This window comes from Scyliorhinus torazame, chromosome 7 (genome assembly GCF_047496885.1).
Source record: "Scyliorhinus torazame isolate Kashiwa2021f chromosome 7, sScyTor2.1, whole genome shotgun sequence".
Taxonomy (NCBI): domain Eukaryota; kingdom Metazoa; phylum Chordata; class Chondrichthyes; order Carcharhiniformes; family Scyliorhinidae; genus Scyliorhinus; species Scyliorhinus torazame.
Genome location: NC_092713.1, coordinates 38,855,543 through 38,879,386, shown reverse-complemented (window position 1 = coordinate 38,879,386; position 23,844 = coordinate 38,855,543). Strand labels below are relative to the sequence as shown.

General features: G+C 45.2%; 1 protein-coding gene across 4 annotated transcripts in view; it reads left to right on the top strand.

The window, feature by feature from the left end:
- Window positions 1-23,844, top strand: part of LOC140426151 (dihydropyrimidine dehydrogenase [NADP(+)]-like) — a 1,098,238-nt gene that overhangs the window by 204,750 nt on the left and 869,644 nt on the right. For all 4 annotated transcript variants that reach the window (XM_072510567.1, XM_072510568.1, XM_072510570.1 and 1 more), the window contains exon 2: window positions 7,767-7,877. In XM_072510567.1, coding sequence (XP_072366668.1) covers window positions 7,767-7,877 — 111 coding nt within the window. The remainder of the gene's footprint in view (window positions 1-7,766; window positions 7,878-23,844) is intronic.

The window sequence follows — 23,844 nt, the reverse complement described above, 5'->3', positions numbered from 1 at the left end:
TTATATATATCCCCAATTCTTCCCTCCACTTCCACATCCGGAAGCAGCAGTCGCTCCAGCAGGGTGTATCCTGGCAATCTCGGGAACCCCCTCCAGACCTTTCGTGCAAAGTCCCTAACCTGTAGACACCTGAACTCACTACCCCTTGGCAGCTCTACCCTTTCCCTTCGCTCCTCCAGACAGGCGAACCCTTCCTCCAAATACAAATCCCTCACCTTGACCAGCCCCATCTCCTGTATACACAATCCATCCCCCCGGCTCAAACCCATGATTCTCGCACAGTGGCGTTAGCACAGACATCCCTTCCACCCTAAAATGCCTCCTCAGCTGATTCCATATCTTCACCGTGGACTACACCACTGGGCTCTCTGAATACCTACTCGGAGCCATTGCAATGCTGCCATCATCATAGCCCTCAAACTAGACCCCTTACAAGATTCCTCCTCCATCCTAACCCACTCTATCCCTTCTCCTTCCCACCACCGCCGCACCTTGTCCACATTCGCCGCCCAATAATAATAAAGCAAATTTGGCAACGCCAACCCCCCCTGCTGCCTCTGCCTCTGTAGCAGGGTCCTCCCCACCCTTGGCACCTTCCCCGCCCATGCAAAGTCTGAGATGATTGTGTCCACTTTCCGAAAAAAGGCCTTTGGTATAAAGATCGGGAGAGCCTGAAAGATAAACAAGAACCTCGGCAGAATATTCATTTTCACCACTTGGACCCTCCCCGCCAGCGTTAGGTGCAGTGTATCCCACCTCTTAAGATCCTCCCTGGCCTCCTCCACCAGCTTCATTAAGTTCCACTTATGGAGCCCCGTCCATTCCCTCGCTACCTGAATCCCCAAGGACCTAAACCTATTCCTCGCTAACGTAAATGGCATCCCCCCTAAATTAGCCCGCTGTCCCAGCTCATTCACCGGGAATACCTCGCTTTTCCCTGCATTCAGCTTGTATCCCGAGAACATTCCAAACCTCCCCAACAGGCCCATAATCCTTCCCATACTCTCCAATGGATCCGAAACATACAGCAGGGTCATCAGCATAGAGCGACACCCGATGCTCCCTCTGTCCCCTCATTATCCCCTGCCACTCTGCCAACCCCCTGCGAGCCATCGCCAATGGCGCTATGGCCAGCGCAAACAGCAGCGGCGACAGCGGGCACCCCTGCCTCGTACCCCTGTGTAAGTCAAAGCTTTGTGACCTCATATCATTCGTCCTCACCCTCGCTCTTTCGCCACATACAGCAACCGTACACATGCCACAAATCTCGGCCCAAACCCAAACCTTCCCAGAACTTTGAACAAGTACCGCCACTCCACCCGATCAAATGCTTTCTCCGTGTCCATGGACACCACCATCTCCCGTACCAGAGCTCTCAACGGATTCATCACCACATTCAACAGCCATCTTATATTAGTCACGAGCTGCCCGCCCTTCACGAAGCCTGTTTGATCTTCTGCAACCACCCCCGGGACACAATCCTCCATCCTCCCCGCCAACAACTTAGCCAATACTTTCACATCCGTGTTCAATAGCGTTATGGATCTATACGACACACATTCCACCGGATCCTTCCCTTTTTTGGGGATTAGTGTGATTACTGCCTGCTTCATCGTCTCCGGCAACTTCCCCTTCTCCAGTGCTTCATTAAACACCCCCAACAGATGTGGTGCCAGGTCCGCCGCAAATTCCTTATAAAATTCTGCCGGGTACCCATCCGGCCCAGGGATCTTCCCCGACTTCAAACCCCTGATACTATCCAGCACCTCCCTCAGCACCAGGGGCTCCTCCAACACCTACCTCTTTGCTTCCTCCACCTGGGGAAATTCCAACTCTTCCAGAAACCACCCTATGTCCCCCTCCTCTCCTCCTGGGTCTGCCTCATAAAGTCCCTGGTAATACCCTCTATACGCCTCATTTATCTTCCCTGGCTCTGACACCACATCCCCAGCCCCAGGATCTTCAATATTTCCCTGGACGCAGCCTGCCTCCGCAGCTGGTGCACCAGCATGCGGTTCGCCTTCTCCCCATACTCGTATTGCACCCCTCTTGCCCTACGCAGTTGCCCTACCGCCCTCCCCGTTGTCAGCCTGTCAAATTGTCCCTGCAACTTTTTCCACCTCGCCAATCCCTCCACGGTGGGCACCCTCGAATATCCCCTGTCCACCTCCACTATCTCGCTCACTAGACGGTCATGTTCCGCCCTCCTTTCCTTATTCGCACGAACCGTAAATGAGATAATTTCTCCCCGGACCACTGCCTTCAGTGCTTCCCAAAAATTGCCCGCCGACACCTCCCCATTCTGATTGAACTCCACATAATCCCTAATCGCCAACCCCCCCCCCCCCCAGCTTCCTTGCCATTCGTACCCTACCCATCGACCTGGGGCTCGATCTATCCACCCTCGGCTCCAGGACACAGTTAAAATCTCCTCCCATGATCAACTGGTACGTGGCCAAATCCGGGATTGCTGCCAGCAACCCCCTCATAAAACCCACTTCATCCCAATTTGGGGCATACACATTTACCAACACTACCGGTGCCCCTTCCAATACCCCACTCACAATCACATATCTCCCACCTGGATCCCTCACCTCCTTCTCACAAATCCCATTTTTATGCTCATTAAAATCACCACACCCCCGATTTCAAACCAAACCCCGAGTGAAAAACCTGCCCGACCCACCCCTTCCTTAACCTAACCTGGTTCTTCACACGGAGGTGTGACTCCTGCAAAAAGACAGCACCCGCTTTCAAGCTCCTGAGGTGCGTGAACACCCGCGACCTTTTAACTGGCCCATTCAGTCCCCGGACGTTCCACGTTACCAACCTTACCGGAGGCTTGCGCCTCCAATCCCCTCTACCGTCCGTCATCTTCCCCACTTAACTCCTGCCCCTTTCATTCCACTGAACAAATTAATTATTTGTCCTTTGGTAAACATTGATTTTTGCTGTTCAGTAACTTTATCTTTTTTGGCAAACTTCATCATTAACTTCTTGTTGTCAGACACGAGATTCATTTTGTAGAATTATGAACAGTCATGCACCTACATCTGTCGATACCAATTGTCTCAAAGCATTTAAACAGGAGTCATACATTTTATTTTTGAAACCTCTTATGAAAGCAATTCCAGTACTCAAGAATTCTAAATAAACCTTTGGATACAATTTGCATTGCGATTGCTTCAAATTTCTAATGTTATTTTTAAAATGTATTTGTAAAGCTATTCGTATTATTTAAGCAAATAGGAGGAATTTACTGAGAAATTTCTAAATGAATAGAGCAAAACTAAATACTGGGGGGAGGGTTCAGTTGCATCGAAAATTAGAAAATTGAAGATTAAGGAGAAGGTAGGAGAGCAGGTTAGCGATCAGGCTGATTGGTACGAGAAAATAAGAAAAAGGGACAGCAGGACGTGTGAACGTCATTTTGCACCAACGAATCATACAAGAGCAGGGAAATTTGATAATAGAATACATTTAAAAGCTTTGGGCATAATTCCACACCCAAAAAACAGAGTCTCATCTTGGGCACGTGTAGAGGAGTATGTCTTGGCATCTCCAGTAGCGAGAACGGGCCGGCTATCAAACAGGACTCTTGGGTTTTTTTGGCCTCGGTTGGGAATGTGCCGCCGAGGCTGCACTTATCTCATTTCCTGCACTGGCGCGCTCAGCTCGCCAGTGCAGCAAAATATCGGGGTGCCATTTTTAAATGCCGCCCTGATCTCTCGAACCCCCTTGTACACCACACAGCGGCTTCCGGATCCCACCACTGCCCCAACTTACCTCTTAGGGGGTCCTCGAGCCCCCTTTCACCCCACCTCATAAGGGTAGGGCATCCCTGGTCCTGATCCCTGGCACCTTGGCACTGCCAACCTATTACCCTGGCAGTGACAACCTGGCACCCTGGCAGTGCCAGGTTGGCACTACCAAGGTGGCACCACCAAGGTGCCTGGGTGGCAGCGGGAGTGCCGGGGTACCACCCGTCCCAGAATCCGACACCTAGGGGCCTCCAATGGCCTGGAAGACCCCCCCCCACAACTGCTGTTACTCCTGGTCCACGTTTGTATGAACCACTGCCAAACGGCGCCATGCCATGGGCATTTGTTCTCGGACCTCGGGAGAATCTGGTGCTGACATATTTACATGAGCCTAATAGCTGACTTTAATATGGCAAACTGGAATTCGTCCCGCGAAGGCGAGATCCGAATCACAACGTCTCACAAGATCCCATTGGATCTCACGAGGCATTCCGAGCATCCCGCAAGATTTAATGGCCTCGTCGCATCACCGAGTCGGGCGCGATGAGGCATTTTCTGAATGCACAATGCATTTGGAATAAAATCAATGAGTTAACGTTACAAGTAGAGACAGAGGGGTCTGAAGACATGGTTATATGGATACCAGGGGCGAAATTCTCCGACCCCCCGCCGGGCCGGAGAATCGCCGGGGGCTGGCGTGAATCCCGCCCCCGCCGAATCTCCGGTGCCAGAGACTTCGGCAACGATCGGGGCCCACCGATCCGCGGGCGGGCCTGTGCCGTGGGGGCACTCTTTCCCTTCCGCCTCCGCCACGGTCTCCACCATGGCGGATGCGGAAGAGACACCCTCCACTGCGCATGCGTGGGAAGCTGTCAGCGGCCGCTGACGCTCCCGCGCATGCGCCGCCCGGAGATGTCATTTCCGCGCCAGCTGGCGGGGCACCAAAGGCCTTTTCCGCCAGCTGGCGGGGCGGAAATTCGTCCGGCGCCGACCTAGCCCCTCAAGGTTGGGGCTCGGCCCCCAAAGATGCACGTGCCCGTCTGATTTGCGCCGTTTTGGGCGCCAGTTGGCGGACATCGCGCCGTTTCCGGAGAATTTCGCCCCAGGTCTTGGAGTTGACTATCCCAGGGTACTCAGCATTTTGGAGGATAGTCAGAAAGGTAAAGGAAAGGATCAGTGCAGTAATGAGAAATGATACACTTTTTAAATATTTGTGCCAGCATTTATTGGGGGGCAGTTAAGAGTCAACCACATTGCTGTGGGTCTGTAGTCACATGTAGGCCAGACCAGGTAAGGATGGCAGACTTCCTTCCCTGGAGGATATTGGTGAATCAGATTGGTTTTTACAAACGTGGTTTCATGGTCACCATTAGACTCCAGATATTTTATTGAGTTTAAATTCCATCAACTGCCGTGGTGGGATTCGAACCTGGGTCCCCAGATCATTATCCTGGGTTTCTGGGTTACTAGTCCAGTGGCAATACCACTCTGCCACCACCTCCTCTTAGTGGAATCAGTCTGAGTAGAAATAAGAAATAGCAAAGGAAGGAGGTCTCTAGTGGGAGTAATCTATAGGTACCCCAACAGTAGTTCTGCAGTTCAGAACACTACAAACCAGGAAATACTGGGGGCTTGCAAGAAAGATATGGCAATAAAAATTGTTGATTTTGATGTGCATGTAGGCAGGATTAATCAAATTGACAAAGGTAGCCTCAAGGAAAAGTTCATTGAATGTATTAGAGATTGTTTCTTGGGACAATATGTTGTGGAATCAACCATGGAGCAGGTATTCTGGATTTGGTATTGTGTGATGAGGAGGGATTAATTAATGACCTCATAGTTAAGGGTCATTGAGGGAAGAGTGATCATAGCATGATAGAATTTCAAATTCAGTTTGAGGGTGAGAAACTGGAGTCCCACAGTAGAGTTCTGGAGTTAAACAAAGGTGGTGACATAGGTATGAGGACAGATTTGGCCCTAGTGGACTGGGCAGGAAGACTTAAAGGCAGGACAGTTGACAAGCAGTGGCAGTTGTTTCTGGAGCTATTCAATTCCTCCCAATGAAAATATATTCCAGAGAGGAAGAAAGATTGGAAGAGGGGTAAAACATCTATGGCTAAGGAAGAAAGTTAAAAAGATAACATAAAGACAAAAAAACTAAGACATATCATATTGCACCGGGGAGTTAATAGTGGGAAACAAATGACAGAGATAGTAAATCAATATTTTGCCTCAGTTTTCATAGTGGAGAACATGAGAACCATTCCATTAATAACAGGTAATGCAGAGGTAATAGAAAGGAAGTAATTTTGAATAATCATCATAAATATGGAAAAAGTACTCAACAAACTATTGTGATTGAAGGCAGACAAGTCCCCATGGCCTAGGGTCGCGACAGAAGTGGCAGCACAGATAGTAGATCCATTGGTTATAATATTGCAAAATTTCCCGGATGTGGCAAAGGTTCCAGTGGATTGGAAAAATGCTAATGTACTGCCATATTCAAAAAGGGAGGAGGCAGAAAACAGGAAACTATAGACAAGTCAATTTAACATCTGTCATTGGGAATTTGTTAAAAACCATTATTAAGGAAGTAAAAACAGGACATTTAGAAAGTCAAAATGCAATCCATCAGGCAGCATGGCTTTAAGAAGGGTAAATCATGTTTAATTAATTTGCTGGAGTTCTTTGAAGATGTACAAAGTCAAGTTGATAATGGGGATCCTGTAGATGTAGTGTATCTGGACTCCCAGAAGACATTTGATAAGGTGCCGCACAAAAGATTAATACACAAGGTAAGATCACATGGGGTAAGGGTAATTTATTAGCTTGGATAGTGGACTGGCTGACTAACAGAGGTAAGAGAGTCAGGATAAATGTGTCTTTACCTGGATGGCAAGATGTAACTAGTGGGGTGCCACAGGGTTCGGTTCTCTGGCCCTAATTATTTACAATATATATCAATGACTGGGATGCAGGGATAGAAGATACTATGGCCAAATTCACAGTTGACACTAAAATAGGTGGGATAGTAAGTTGCAATGAGAAGTTAAAGAAATTTACAAACGGTTATGGATAGGTTAGGTGAGTGGGCCAAAATTTGGCAGCTCGGAAAAATAGAAAGGCAGCCTATTATCTAGATGGAGAGAAATTTCAGAGTGCACCAGTGCAGGATCTACTAGTGCATGACTCATAGAAAACTAGCATGCTAGTACAGCAGGTAATGAGGAAAGGAAATGGAATTTTGGCATTAATGGCTAAAGGAATAGAGTATAAAAGTAGGGATGTGTTGTTGCAACTGTATAAGGCATTGCTGAGAGCAAGTGGAGCTCCCCACTCTACAAAATGGGGCTTGTGTGGCCTCAGCCGCGTGTTACCCTTTGAGGCCCCTTATACAGCATGCATTGCGTTGAATATCAATGTGTTTCTCAGCACTGTGAGCGCAGGGAAACACGCAGCTAAATGCGTTCGTTATTGGACTTTGTTGCCATTTGGGTGAATCGCGCCTGAGTGAGATTGACCAGTTTAGACCTCTATTCTCGACAGTTTAGAAGAATAAGAGGAGATCTAATTAAGATATGTAAGATGATAAAAGGTTTTGACAAAGTAGATGTGGAACAGATGCTTCCTCTTGTGGGGAAATCTAAAACGAGAGGTCATGGTTTTAGGATAATGGGTAGTAGATTTAAAACAGAGATGAGGAATAATTACTTCTCTCAAAGGGTCATGAACCTGTGGAATTCACTACCCCAGAGTGCGGTGGATGCCTGGACAAATTTAAGGAGGAGACGGACAGATTTTTAAAGAGCAATGGTTTGAAGGGTTTGGAGAACAGGCAGAAAGTGGAGTTGGGGACAAGGTGAGATCAGCCATGATCATTTTGAATTTTGTGAGTAGGGTCGAGGGGCCGAATTGTCGAATCCTGCTCATGGTTCTTATGTACTATAAACTTTACAGTCTTTAAAGTGAAAAACTATGCTAATATAAACATCTGGTTTTTAATAGAATATACTCACGCTTAATCCACGTGTGAAGACTTGTGCTTCTCTGCGATCAACAGCAACAACAAAGGCCGATAAAACTCATTGGAAACGAAACGCTAATCAAAATTGCTCAGTAAGTACAGCTTCCAAATGCAAATTTAATGATTCAATCAGTTATGCTGCTGAAATATTAACTTATAAAGCATGGGTTTGTGATTTTATTTTTACATAAGAGGTGTGTGTGTCTGTGTGTCTATATAAAATATACATATCTATGTGTGTATTGTATTGTGGAGCAGATTATTAGACAAAATAATCACAGAAGACCCTGGTACAGAACAATCGTTTATTTTGTCAACATGTTGAGATGCAGTACATCAGAGAGTGCCTCTGGAGCAGAATCCTATCCAACTGAAAAACCATGATATACACAGTGAAAGCCATGTAGGCAGTACATTGCTTACTTTGCAACATTGGCTGTTTTAGGTTCACTTTAAACAATTTGTAGAGTTTCCCGAGGCAGGGTGTCTGTTATTCCAAGAATTATCTGTCTTCCCATCTCTTAAGAGGTTCTTGCTAATCTCGGCCTTACACTGCTAGCATTGTTTGCTGAGTAAGGTCTTTGAGGTAGTACAGAAGTCGCCAGGCAATCAAGCTACAGATATGGGTCTTGAAGACATCTGAGTCTTACTGATACGAGCTGGTTGATTAACTATGTGAGCATCCAGCGAGCGATGCCTATGTGGCTTACATCTACATGTTAGCTGGATGGTATTTTATTTACTGTGAGTGTGGCATTTTACTTAACCATTCCTAATACATATGTTCCAAATCCCTCTAAATATCCCTATAGTAATTTACATATATTCCCTAGTCCCCTTTGATGTAATCATTTAACCCCTATAAAGATCCCTTGGTAAACCATATTCTGTTGTCTGCCCTAATAAACTGTTGTAATAAACCATACTCCTTACTTCCCTGCTACATATTGAAACACAGCAGAGGGAAGAGTTGAGAAGGGGCTGGGTCTCCTTGCATGTGTGTTTCATTTCCTCCAGGTCAAAACTACCCAGCAGGTCACCATGCACTGATTCCCAGAAGGCATCACACTGAAAGGGAGCAGAGACGGGTATAGAAAGAAGAGGGGGGTTTGGAACAGAGGCGTCCTTCTGGTGCTGCTGGTATACAGAGCAGCCAGCTTCCAATTGGCTGGTAGCTCTATGAGGCAGAGCTTCCTCCAGTGGACAGGCAGAAGTCCTGCCTCATATTAATTAATGGGTTGTTCCCTGACAAATCAAAGTGGGTTAAGCCAGCTAAATGGAGACGGACACCCCCCCCGACATTTATGCTGGAGTGCATGGAGCCTGCCCTCAGCAATTAATCCTGCCCTACGCGTTAGTACACCATGGAACTAAACAAATTATCCTGATATTGTAACTTCAGTTCTAATATTCTTAATTGGAACCTTCCCACATTCCTGCCCATTATTTTCCCTTCAGTGGTAAAAGCCAAATTTGAATATTAAGCTAACAAAACCTTGTTTGAACACAATGTGGAGATGCCGGCTTTGGACTGGGGTGGGCACAGTAAGAAGTCTTACAACACCAGGTTAAAGTCCAACAGGTTTGTTTTGAATCACTAGCTTTTGGAGTGCAGCTCCGTTCTCAGGTGAATGAAGATATGGGTTTGTCAGAAGACAAAACACGGGACACAACCAATAGAGTACCCTTTGTCATCCAGTAGTTCCCTTGTGCGGAGAAACTACGACACCTTCTTTGCAGCCTTCAATATATCATCGATGAAGCGGAACATCTTGCCAAGGCCACCCCCACTACTTGCCTTCAAACAACCGATCAACCTCAAACAGAACATTGTTTGCAGAAAATTACCCAGCCTTCAGGAGAACAGCGACCACGATACCACACAACCCTGCCATGGCAACCTGTGCAAGATGTGCCAGATCATCGACATGGGGACCACCATTACACGTGAGAACACCACCCACCAGGTACGCAGTACGTACTTGTGCTACTCGGCCAACGTTGTCTACCTCATACGCTGTAGGAAAGGATGGTCCGAGGCAGGGTACATCAGCGAGGCCATGCAGACGCTGCAGCAACGGATGAATGGACATCGCGTGACAATTGCCAGGCAGGAATGTTCCCCTCCAGTCGGGGAACACTTCAGCAGTCCAGGGCATTCAGCCTCTGATCTTCGGGTAAGCATTCTCTAAGGCGGCCTTCAGGATGCGCGACAGTGCAGAATCGCCGAGCAGAAACTGATTGCCATGTTCTGCACCCTTGACTGCGGCCTCAACCGGGACCTTGGATTCATGTCACATTTCATTTACCCCCCACCATCTGGCCAGGGCTTGTGAAATCCTACCAACAATCCTGGCTTGAGTCAATTCACACCACTTTTTAACCTATGATTAGCCCTCTCTTCAGTCACACCATCTGGACCTGTAAAGACTTAATTACCTGCGAAGACATGCATTCAAAGTATCATCTTGCATCATTGAATTTGTCTGTATGTGTGGTTGTGGAACCCATCTCTTCATTTACTTGAGGAAGGAGCTATGCTCCGAAAGCTAGTGATTCAAAATGAACCTGTTGCACTTTAACCTGGTGTTATAGGACTTCTTGTTTGAACACTACTGTCTACAGAGCAAAAAATTGTGATCCAGAGTTTGTGGTAAAAATAACGGTGAAGCATACAGCGCTCATTGTTATAAGGAATAAATCAGATTGCAATGTAATGCAAGCGAGTATACACAATTAAACACCGGAGTCAGGAGGTTGCTGCCCCAGGTCTCTTGCTCCTCCAGAAACTATGCTATACCAGTATCTCACACAAAGCATTGAAACGCCTGGATGGTGTGAATTTGTTGTGCGTGCATGATAGATACCCATTAAATTTGCCAAAGAAATATAGGGACTTCCCATTTAAGTGCAAGTAAACCTTCAATGGCAGTACATTACTGTCCAAACAAGTTCTTTTGTCACTGAAATCAACTTATACAAGTGTGGAGACTCATTCATTCGGATTGTGATTATTGTTGGTGATGTTATATCACTTTTTATTTCCATCTCTCAACTCCACTTTTCTTACGCTCTCTTTATTTCCCTTTCTGTACAAGATTTTACATTGAATTAAATATTCTAACTTACTCTTCCCAGATCAGAGTCCGCAAGCCTCAATAAGAATTCTTCAGTCTGATTGGTTGAGGATGTATATCATAGCTTTCTCTGTTCACACAGATCCCAGATCCTCTGGTGTGGGCACTGCACCAAAATGGGTTTCTAAGCACCACAGGTTCCAGTGCAAGCTCTAATGCATGGATGGAACTATTTACTCGTCATTGACTACAAAATCTGAACAACAGTGGTCTTCCTAGGTTCCCCTCTTCATTCCCCCCCCCCCCCCCCCCCACCCCCCTCAACAGTGCAGAAGGGCGGCACAGTGGTTAGCACTGATGCTTCACAGTGCCAGGGACCCAGGTTCAATTCCGGCCTTGGGTGTCTGTGTGGAGTTTGCACTCTCTCCCCGTGTCTGCGTGGGTTTCCTCCTGGTGCTCAGTTTCCTCCCACAGCCCAAAGATGTGCAGGTTAGGTGGACTGGCCCTGCTAAATTGCCGTTTAGTGACCAGGAATGTGTAGGTTAAGAGGGGTTATGGGGTTTCAGGGATAGAGCGGGAGCCTGATTAGGGTGCTCTTTTATTGGGGCAGCCGCGATGAGCCAAAATAATCTCCTTTTGCACTGCCGGGATTCTATGATTCCCGCTAATTGAACATCAAGCCTGCCACACTTTGAAGTGGAGAAATATATTCATTGGTATCGTTCAGACTGCAATTGATTCTGAAATATGGTAGATTTAAATTCCTCCTTGTGCAATATTTAATGGACTTGTTTAGATGTTGACATGAAATTCCAGTCTTTGCTATTCTAACCCAGTCCTGGGTTTGTTTTGTTTTAAATGAATTCAAGGCTGTCTTAAACTAGTGTAGACAGGGACTGATCGCTCATCAGCATGCATGGAAGAAATCAAACTGTGAACTGTCTGGAAGTCTGGTGTCCGATGTTGTTACCTCTGTGTTTCAACTTTTAAAGTGATCTGTAGCAGAATATCTTGGTATCAAATAAGTCAGCGGAAAGCTCAGTTATATTTAGCCACTCCAAATTGCCAATCTGAATTTCAAGGACATCATCAGAAAGGCTCTCGTAAACAAGGGACTATTATATAGAGTTGAACTAGATTCAGATGTACACAACTCTGTTAGCTGGTGCAGGAAATAGAAATGTCAAACTTATACGGTGGGGAATACGGCTATAAAGTGATGAAACAGGATTATTCAGTGCGCTTTGTTTCCCATTACTTGACTTCCCTCAAGTACATGAATAGAAAGATCACCTAAAAACATGTTATTTTGAAAAAGCACCACTGCAGGGTTTATTATGCTCACATATTGACAGGCACTTAGCTGGATTCAAGTGTATACATGCTTGTAATTTTTGCCGTCACCCAGAGGACAGAAGGGTTTAAACTTGAGAAAATGTGAACATTGAAAAGCTCAAGCTAATCTTACTGCCCATCATGATCTAGATTCGGAATTAAATCACTGACATCAGCTTTCAAGCTGTGCCGAGCATGTAGACCACATTGCAAGGTGCTTACTTCTGTTTTATCCTTGCCTCTGCACCCAGAATCTTCACAAAGAGCTGCTGTAGTAGCCTCCCACTAACTCAGTTAAGATCCACATTTAGACAGTAACTGCTGGAACATGCAGAAGCAGAGGACTGTGGATGCTGAAAATCTGAAATAGAAAGAGAAAATCCAGAAGACTCTCAGGAAGTCAGAGCGAGAGAGAAAGAAATGACTTTTCCCTTGAACTGAGCAAGGCAACGATGTCATAGGCTTTCAGCAGGTTCAGAGATGGGGGAAAGCAGGAATGGAGAGGGAAAAAAAGATAAAGGAGGCGGGTCTGTGATCGGGTAGTAGGCTGCTGATATTAAAGGACCAAAGGGGTGTCGGTGCAAGGCAGAAGGGGATGGCAGAGAACCAAAAGATAGATCAAGAGCAGGCGTAAATGATAACAAAATCATTGCCAACAGTCGGTGTTGGAAAATATAGGAGCGCTGAATCGAAGGATGACGATCAGTCTTATTAATAATTTTGGAACCTTGCACTGGGTTGCTAATGCATATTTGTTTTATGAATCACGAATGTGCCTCACTTGAATAAGAAGTTGGTGGCATAGTGGTAATGTCACAGGGCTAGTAATCCAGAGGCCCGGACAGATGCTCTCAGAACATGGGTTCATAGCTGAAGAAATTTGAATTCAATTAATAAATCTGCATTCTATTCCGAGTCATGATGACCATTAAACTACCATCGATTGTTGGAAGAAACTCTTGTGTCCTTTAGGCAAGTAAATTTGCCATCTTTACCTGGTATGGCCTACCTGTGACTCCAGACCCACAGCAGTGTGGCTGACTTTTAATGTCCAAGTAAGAAGTCTTACAACACCAGGTTACAACACTTTAATGCCCAAGTAAGCCATTGAATTCAAGGGCAATTCGGGATGGGCAAAAATGCTGGCCCTTCCAGCGATGCCCACATCTCACAAATTAATTTTTAAAAACCTATGTTGGGAGAGCCAATCAACAGATCAGTGCCTAGGTGCAAAGATACAACAGCTGGCTGAGTTGATTGGAGAGCTGGTTGGAGGTGTGGACACAGAAATGTGGGGGTAAACAATCCAAGAGTTTTGTGTTGTTCTATCGCTGATACAGCTATCATGATTTTCTGGAGGGCCAGTGCTTTACATCTAGGAGCAGGTCAGACTGGGCATCTGGCTCCAGAATCGGGGGTAGATTGGTGTGACAAGTGGCACAGGGTTATTAAGCTGTAGAGTTGGTGGTAACCAAGGTCTGTATAAAGGTAAGGAAGTGTTGTCCCACCTATACAAGACATTGATGAGACCACATCTGGAGTATTGTGCACAGTTTTGGTCCCCTTATTTGAGGAAAAATGCAGTGGCAGTGGAGGCAGTTCAGAGGAGGTTCACTAGGTTGATTCCAGAGATAAGGAGTTTGTTGTATGAAGAGAGACTGAACTGTTTAGGCCTGTGCTCTAGTTTAGAAGAATGAGGGGAGATCAAATTGAGGTGTACAAGATGATAAAAGGTGTGGATAAAGTAGACGTGGAACAGATGCTTCCTCTTGTGGGGCATTCTAGAACGAGAGTTCAGAGTCTTAGAATAAGAGGTAGCAAATTTAAAACAGATTTGAGGAGAAACTACTTCTCCCAAAGGGTTGTGAATGTGTGGAATTGGCTACCACAGAGTGAGGTGGATGCTGGGGCAGTGAGTAAATTTAAGGAGGAGTTAGACAGATTTTTAATTGGTAATGGGTTGAAGGGTTATGGAGAGCGGGCAGGACAGTGGAGTTAAGGTCAGGATGTGATCAGTCATGATCGAATGGCGGAGCAGACTCGATGGGCCAAATGGCCGAATTCTCCTACATCTTATGAACTTATGTAGGCACATAATTCAGTGGCTGATTGGAGCCCATGGCACAAAAGAGCAGGCTTAAAAGCAGAGAATTGTTCAACCTGCGGTGGAGGAAGAGACTGAATGGAGAGACAGAAAGAGGAAAGTGAGGAGGGAATAAAGTCAGAGTTTGTGAGCCAATGAGGGAGGGGACTTAAGAAAAAGCGGGTTGGAGCAGAGAGAAAAAGCCAGGAATTGAACAAGGAAAGAGTAATTGAATAAAACATTTTAAAAATACTTCTCTTATTTTTTTTCCTTCAGTGGGTGGAGGCAGTGTGCAGAGAGGCACATGTTTAAGCCAGTTGGAGCTGGGATTTTCTAGTTGGGTCATTATCCTCTCATTGGCCTAAATTCTGGGTCAAGGACATGAAAGTGGCAATGGCAGGATGGCAGTGGTGATCTTACTGGAGGCAACCATTTCAGCAGCTACCTACAGGAGCCCTGTCTAATTCAGGATACTTGGTGGACCAGAAAGGCTGGAGGCTCAATTGGAGTGCTCGCAGCGATGACCAGCTGGGAGAGGTGGATACCCCTGAGGCAGTTAGGCAACAGAGAGGGCATCTCAAAATGGAGAAGCATTGCAAAACATTTAAATCATTAGTGGTCACAGTTGTCAGACCATCATTGTTAACTGTATCAGAAACCGAAAATACTGGACAATCTCAGCAGGTCTGACAGCATCTGTGGAGAGAGAAGAACAAAGAAAAGTCCAGCACAGGAACAGACCCTTGGGTCCTCCAAGTCTGTGCTGATCATGATGCCCTAACTTTTAAAAAAAACCTTCTGCCCTCATCCGGTCCTCCCTATTCATGTACCCATCCAGATGCCTCTTAATGTTGCTAATGTGCCGCCTTCCACCACATCCTCTGGCAGCGCTTTCCAGGTACTCGCCACTCTCTGTGTAAAATAACTTACCCCGCATATCTCCCTTAAACCTTCCCCCTCTTACCTTGAACCTGTGCCCCCTTATAGTTGACACTTCCACCCTTGGAAAAACCTCTGAATATCCACCCTGTCTATGTCTGTCATAATTTTGTAGACCTCTATCAGGCCTCACCTCAGCCTCCGTCTTTCCAGTGAAAACAATCTTGGCTTATTCAACCTCTCCTGCTAGCCAAGAGCTCGATACCAGGCAACATCCTGATGAACCTTCTTTGCACTCTAGGGAGCTAATGTTTCAAGTCTGGATGACTATTTGTCAAAGCTGGAGAAAATTTATCCTGTATAGGGGCCCAGCGATAAGTGGAGTTTGGCAAAGATGTTGTGGAAAAACAAAAGGAATGTAAATGGAGGTGATTAAGACTAAGAATGGTGCTGATAGTGGCATATAAAGAGATGGAGGAACAGCACCTCATCTTCTGATTAGGCACGTTACAGCCTTCCGGACTTGTTGTGAACTCTCTCCTCCACCTTCATACCATTTTTATTTTGGTCAATTTATCTTAATTTCTTCCATAGATCTGTTTTTCCCTCACAATTGTCCCCTCCCCCCAATCCATTTGGGCTATCTGTTCCCTGTTGTCCTTTGACACACTGTTCACCTTTGTTTGCCAGTCATAAATTCTAATCTCTTTATGTGCCATTATCTTTTTGTTTTCAAGAAGCCGTCAGATATATCACTTGAGGCGAAGGGGATTAAAGGTTATGGGGGGGGGGTGAAATTTGGCTACTGAGTTGGATTATCAGCCATGATCATAATGAATGGTGCAGCAGGCTCGAATGGCCAAGTGGCCTCATCCTGCTCCTATTTTCTATGTTTCTATATAAATAGCTGCAGACTGGTAACTGTAGTTGTTGGATTAGGAAGTGTATGCTTGCAAAATGTAACTCTGTAACTAATGCTAAAAGTGTGAAAAATTTAGCTCTCTCTCTGGCCTTCACCATTCAGCTTTCTGGATTATAACAGCCTCCCAGCGTGACGTGTGACCATAACTGTGGCCAGCACATCCCAATGGGTCTGTGCTGGAGTAATCGAGTGCAACTGTTAATGGCCCTCCCACCACCCCAACCCCCTATGCCTGTTGCCGTGAGACTGCCTTCAGCTACTGCTGGGCTCTGGCCTCAGCAAGGGGACCATCTGCCATTGGGACGATCCCCATTGTGCCATCGGCTTTCTTCAAATTATCTTATTAGTGTGCACAATTAACGACTTGCCGCTGGCAGGCATGTAGCCTCTGTCATGCTTACTCTACTTCTAACAAAGCCACTTGGAAAACACACCTCTTTGGAACTGAGAAGATTCCACTCACTGTGTCATCAATGGTGGGAGAACTTGTCAACAGATGTACTATTTAAAGTCACTGAAACAAGCAGCACATCTGGGCATTACCAGTACTACAAAATTATCATTAAACTATGAACAAGAGGAAAGCTCACAAATGTAGCCAGCCCATTTTCCACGGTGTGATACACGGGAAATCAAGATCAAGTGTAATCTGCAGGTGAAGTCAGGTTGGAAGGTGGATTAATTAGAGCAGGACGCACAGACACAATTGAGTCCTCAGGTTAAAATAATAGATTATGACACCCTGGGCGAGCGTACGGTCAGTTCCAGCCCCCTGTCCTCCAACACGGGGTCGCAACATAAGTGAATTAACAAATAACTTTTATAAACTTGTTGAGGTTTTGGCCCTAGACTGCTCCAATGACATGTAGACACCAGATTTGTAAATAAAAACCTTCACGAACTGTTTATTAATAACAAGAGGAAAAGATGACTATATGAAGAAATCACAGAACACTGGTCTAACAATCTACCTAATCCCAAAACCCCATCCCACCCTCCACCCAGACACAGACGGTGGAAATGGGGTGGTGGGAAGGTTTAAAATGAATAAGGGATTAATAGATATGAGATTGTTCTTTGTAGCCAGTGATCTCCTAATAATGTATTCAACCAGAACCTGCAGGCTGTAGATTGCTCTATAAATCAACAGGCAGAGAGACAGAGATGCCTAGATCTCTTCACAGGAGAGCAGACAAAAATGACACACTTCAGAAGATCTGCCTTCTTTCTGGAACGTTCTGACTGGCCCCACCAATCACAGGCCCAAATAGGAAAATGCTGCAAATTGTACATTTTCCGATTGGCTGCTTGCCAAGTCTATCAAATCAACCTCACCGGTTCTACCACAGAACCTAAAGGGGATGTCTTGGCCTGGTCCATCATGATTGGGGTGCTTGAACTCCGCCCAAAATCTGTAGTTTAAACAGAAATCCCAGATGGTGTAGCAACATTGTAGCAGCTAACCAGAAGACTAGATCAAAGCAGGCAACAGGCTGGGGGTAAAAATGAGAACATAGGACAGACAAAAGGTTTGACATCACGGGCGTCATTCTCCGCCGGCGGGAGTCTCCGTTTTGCCGGCGCCCGGGGGTTTCCCGACGGCGTGGGGCTGCCCCACAATGGGAAACCCCATCGACCGGCCGGTGTTACAGAGACTCCCGCCGGCTGGTCGGGGCAGAAATGTGGCGGGGCGGGTAGGAGAATTTCGCCCCTGTATCTTAACAGTCCCAATTTTTATACTCCCAGTAGAATGGGAACTGCCTATCCAAATGCTCTGATTACAGCTTCCTCCATCAGGAGAGGGTATCATTATAATAATAATAATAATCTTTATTGTCACAAGTAGGCTTACATTAACACTGCAATTAAGTTACTGTGAAAAGCTGCTGGTCGCCTGTTCGGGTACACAGAGGGAGAATTTAGAATGTCCAATTCACCCCACAGCACGTCTTTCGGGACTTGTGGGAGGAAACCGGAGCACCCGGAGGAAACACACGCAGACACGGGGGGAATGTGCAGACTCTACACAGACAGTGACCCAAGCCGGGAATCGAACCTGGGACTCTGGGGCAGTGAAGCAACGGTGCTAACCACTGTGCTACCGTGCTGCCGCATTATGGTGCAACACGTTTACATAGACAATCTCCATAATAAATCCGGACATGGGCTTATTTTGGGGGGGGGGGGGGAAATTGACAGGAAGTACACACAAATGTAAGGCTGTTTTAAAAAAAAATTAGATGCCTGCTGAGGAAGTGAAGAAGGAAATAAATGTTTGTATGATCTTATGATTAGAATGGATGCGCCACTGATTTGCACCCATTGCACTAAAATATATTTATAAGTTTGAATTAAGTTGGTCCTAAAATACAGTCAGGAATACATACATAGAAACGGGAGGAAGCCAGTTGGCTCTTCGTGCCTGCTCCGCCATTCATTATGATCCTGGATGATCATCAAGTTCAATACTCTGATCCCGTCTTCTCCCCCATATCTCTTGATCCCTTTAGCCCCAGGAGCTATATCTAATTCCTTCTTGAAAACACACAATGTATTCGCCTCAACCAATTTCTGTGGTAGTGAACTCTACAGATTCACGACTCTCTGGATGAAGAAATTTCTCCTCACCTCAGCCTAAAATATTTACTCCTTATCCTCAATCTATGACCCCAAGTTCTGGACAGTCCCACCATTGGGAACATTCTTTCTGAATCTACCCTTTTAAAAAAAATTTAGATTACCCAATTATTTTTTCCAATTAAGGGGCAATTTAGCGTGGCCAATCTGCACATTTTTGGGTTGTGGGGGCGAAACCCACGCAGACACGGGGAGAATGTGCAAACTCCACATGGACAGTGACCCAGAGCCGGGATTGAACCTGGGACCTCGGCGCCGTGGGGCAGCTGTGCTAACCACTAGGCCACCATTCTGCCCGAATCTACCCTTTCTAATCCTGGTAGAATTTTAAAAGTTTCTATGAGACTCCCCTCCCCCACCCCCTCACTATTTTAAACTCCAATGAATATAATCCTAACCGACTTAGTTTCCCTTCATATGAAGGTCCCTCCATCCCTAGAATCAGCCTGGTAAACCTTTGCTGCACTCCCTCTATAGCGAGAACATCCTTCCTCAGAGAAGGACACTAAAACTGCACACATTACTCCAGTTGTGGCCTCACCAATGCCCTATACAATTGCAATAAAACATCCCTATTCCTATACTCAAATCCTCTTGCTATGAAGGCTAACATACCATTTGCCTTCTTTACTGCCGACTACACCTGCACGCTTACTTTCAGCGACTGATACACGAGGACACCAAGGTCTCGCGGAGTATCCACCTCTCCCAATTTACAACTGGCAGGGTGATAAAGGACCCCAGTGACAATTTATCTTGTTACTGGCAGTCATGTTAACTAGGTATTGTTTCCTGGATCCTCTGAAAGCCACATAAACGGTGACCCTAAGATAGCTCAAAGCAAAATTTTATTCTGCTTCATTTTAAGAGATGAGCTACGTATCTGCCAGTAGGATTTGAATTAATCGCTGTGTTTTAGCACACAATGCAAATAGCTTCTTTTAAATTAATTTTAAACAAGTTTCGCAAAAAGTTACTTTTATAATTTAAAAAAATCTGGCTAGAGAATACATTAAAGATTTCAAGCCTCTGGCTACAGTAATCCTTTGAAAGCAGCAGCAATTAGATTATTGGAACCATTTTGATTTTCTTCCAAGAAAATGGTGTTATTTTTCATCTGCACACTTCTGAAGATCAGCACGAGTCTGCATTTTAATTGATATGGAAAATTATTTTAGCATTCTAAGAATGTTACTTGGCAAACGTCTTCTGAGGAAAACGGCAAAGCATTAAATATAACATTTTTATTGACCATACAGCTGAGAAGTCACAAAGGGCTCCGAGGTAACAGTTCTGTTCACTCTAAGGAGACGAAAGTCACACAGAGATATAGATTGATCAGCAGGTTTGTCGACCCACTTGCTATGAAATGTAATTCTATACAGTTACAGCGCATAGTAAATGAGACTATTGTTGATTGTGTGTAAATCATTTACTTCCCAATGATTTCATCGATGACATCCAATTGAGAGTTTTGATATATCAGATTTATTTGGCAAATGGAGTAATGAGCTAGAAAGGTGTTCATGAGTGGGGGAAATCCTATTTCTTATGCTTCTTTATTGTTGGATGCAAATAATACATGATGAATGAATAAAACATTTGTTTTATTCATTAGCTATGCATTTTTATGTAGCTTTAATGAGGGCTATTAAAAATGTGGAGGGCTCATTTATACTCATTAGGGTCTGCGAACTGCATCTCGTTACATAGAAATATTCAAGGCTACAATAGACCACTTTGGTCAGTTCCAGCACTGAATCTTCGGGGCAGGTGGCCTTGAAAAATGGCGGCAGCATCATGCGACTGGATGTTACTACCTCTGGTTCCAGCGTCACCAGTTTTCATGAGAGGGGTGGGGTTAGACTGTACTTTTTAAGTCTAATTAACAGAATTAAGGGCTGGTTAAAAGCCCATCTTCGGAAAGTTTTGGATTATCATGGAGTGGCTGGTGTCAAGCAACTGTCTGCTGTAGACTAGCTGAGGGCAGCAAAGGTCACATTGGGGTGCGTTATGGATGCCAGGCGTTTAAAAAGGTGCGAGTGCTCATGCTTTTCGGAGTGAAAGGGCGTAACCCCTTCACAGTTAAAGTTGCAGCAGCCCATCTCAGGTCAGGGGAGGAGACAGCATTAACAACGTCGCCAGTGCAGGGAGTCGTCCCCCTCATGGCATCGCATGGGCATCAGGGCAGTGGGCTAGGCTGTTTGAACTCCACTTGAGCACCAGGAAGGTTGCAGGTTAAATTGGATGCTGCAACCTCAGAAATCAAGGGTTTTAGCGATGAGGGACAAAATCTTGCAAAGGGAGCGCAGAGCACCGGACATTAGGAGGCCAGAGGAGAAGGGAAGAGGAGCATTAATGGGATGGAGACATTACCTTGAGCAAAGGATCTACTAGCAGAGGTGAAGTTACAAGGACATGAGTGAGAACCAGTGCTGAAAGAGATTGCAACTTCAGGAAGATGAAATATCTCCTCTCCTTTCTGGGTGCCTTTGGAACAGGCCTTCGGCTCCCCTGTTACATTGACAATAAATCCCTGTGGGAAAATGTGCACTCTACAAAAAGTGTCAATGAAAAGAGGTTACGGATAGACATCGCAAGTTTGAAGCAGATGTTGGACAGAGGGGAAATAACAAAAATTAAATGGGTCGACAGGAGCTATCAACTGTCAGACTGTTTTACGAAAAGAGGGGCGAGTTCGCAGAAACTTTTGGATATTGTTAATGAAGGGCGCTTGTTTCTGTGACTGTTTTTTTTTTTCTTTCTCGCCAAAAAAAACAAAACAAAAGGGGGAAATCATGTGTGTGATTTTGAGTTTCTTGAAATTTTGTTTTCACCTAATTATTTTTTTTCTCCAAGGAAGGGGAGACTGTTAAGTAATGGGTTAAGAGACATTGCAATTAGTTGTCTCATTTATGTTAAGTATCCATTAATTGACACTGATATGTAAAGGGGCTTCCGGTGGCCTCTGTCAGGTGGTGTGTTGTTAAGAGTTTTGTGCAGAGGCTGTGGAAGTGAAATAAATGGTGTTTGGTGAAAAGGAACAAGAACTTGACTCTTCATATCACAGCAACTAAAATGGATAACAATTGGTAGCAGAGGATGGTTGCTGTGTAAATGTGAAGGGTTGAAAGATACAACTTTTCCAGATCAAACGAAGGAGTGAGTGAGAAACTAAAAAAATAAAAGGGATTTATGGCTGAACCAAGGATAAAGATGGCTGGATATGACTATCCTCCCTTATTTTCTGAAAGGGAATCGTACGACCAATGGAGAAGTGCCGTAATTATGTGGACTAAAGTAACTGCTTTGGGAAAGAGAAAACAAGGTATGGCATTGGCTCTTTCCCTACCATATGGCAGTAAAATTGGCCGACTATATAAAAGGCTGCAGAAACACAATCTGGAATTTCCACAGTCTGTGTTGGCCTTTAAATTACTTGACTGTGCTAGAGTGAGCAACATGGATAGGCTCCTGGTTTTGACAGGAGTTCAGTTTACAGATAAGGATACCTTATTCGAACTGATGACAGAAGCTTTACAAAAGTTTCTGGGGAAACATTCGATTCCGATCGATCTGATGACCCAAATAGGTCAGCCTGCAATAAGGCAGAATATGGAAGATACACTAATAACAGGATGGCAAAATCGTATGGCTACGAACAGGGCTCAAGACTATAGACGGAGACCGAGACAAGGAAATTATGAAGACAGAAACCCAGTTAGAACCTACAATAGGAAGATGAACCCCAGAAATGCACAGGGCATAATAAATTGATGTTTTCGATGTGACTCTCAATACCATTATGCTTTCAACTGTCCAACTCATTATGATAGAGTGTTTGAAGCGACACATGACACGGAAGAGTCAGAAGAGGAAAAAGATAGTGACCAGAAAGGAGGCATTGCCCTATTGACAAGCAGTTTTACGCCGGTAATGTGGGTGTTGGTTGCAGAATCCTTCAACTGTGCTGTATTGGACAGTGGCTGCACATCTACTGTGTGTGGAATTGACTGGTTAAAATATTACCTGGACTTTTTGAATGCTGAAAATCGTAACAAGGTTAAGGTATTTGAAAGTTCCACAAGTTTCAGGTTTGGGGATGATAATACTCTGAAGTCACTGTAAAGAGTGGTGATCCCTTGCAATATTGCCGGAGTGAATCATTTCATTAGGAGAAGGAGACCGAATGGCCTCCTTCTGCACTGTAAATTCTATGATAATCTATTCTATGATAATTGGCTTTAAAGTGGCCTGGGACAAGCTGAGGTTGTGAAGGGCGTTATATAAATGCGCTCTATTTTTTAAAAGGGGCAGCACGGTAGCATTGTGGATAGCACAATTGCTTCACAGCTCCAGGGTCCCAGGTTCGGTTCCTGCTTGGGTCACTGTCTGTGCGGAGTCTGCACATCCTCCCCGTGTGTGCGTGGGTTTCCTCGGGTGCTCCGGTTTCCTCCCACAGTCCAAAGATGTGCAGGTTAGGTGGATTGGCCATGATAAATTGCCCTTAGTGTCCAAAATTGCCCTTAGTGTTGGGTGGGGTTGCTGGGTTATGGGGATAGGGTGGAGGTGTTGACCTTGGGTAGGGTGCTCTTTCCAAGAGCCGGTGCGAACTCGATGGGCCGAATGGCCTCCTTCTGCACTGTAAATTCTATGATAAGCACGGATGTTGTATCAAGTGAGATACCTTTGCTTCTGAGCAGACCGTCGATGAAGAAAGCACACATGAAACTGGATATGGAACAGGATAAGGCAACAGTTTTTGGAAAGACGGTGGACTTACAATTTACACAGTCGGGACACTATTGTATTCCATTACTGACAAATAATATTTCAAGTAGAGTGGTTAAGGATGTGTTAATGGCAGTTGAAAATGGGACTTTAGCTGATAAAAAGCTTGTGGTATTAAAACTGCATAGGCAATTTGCACATCTGTCTCCTCGGAGGCTGAAAAATTTATTAAAGGATGCAAGGGTAAGGGATGATGATGTTACTAAACAGATAGAACAGGTTAGTGACCGCTGTGAAGTTTGTAGGAAGTACAGAAGGACACCAGCACGACCGATAGTAACCCTACCTTTGGCCAGGGATTTTAACGACATTGTGGCCATGGACCTTAAGATCTG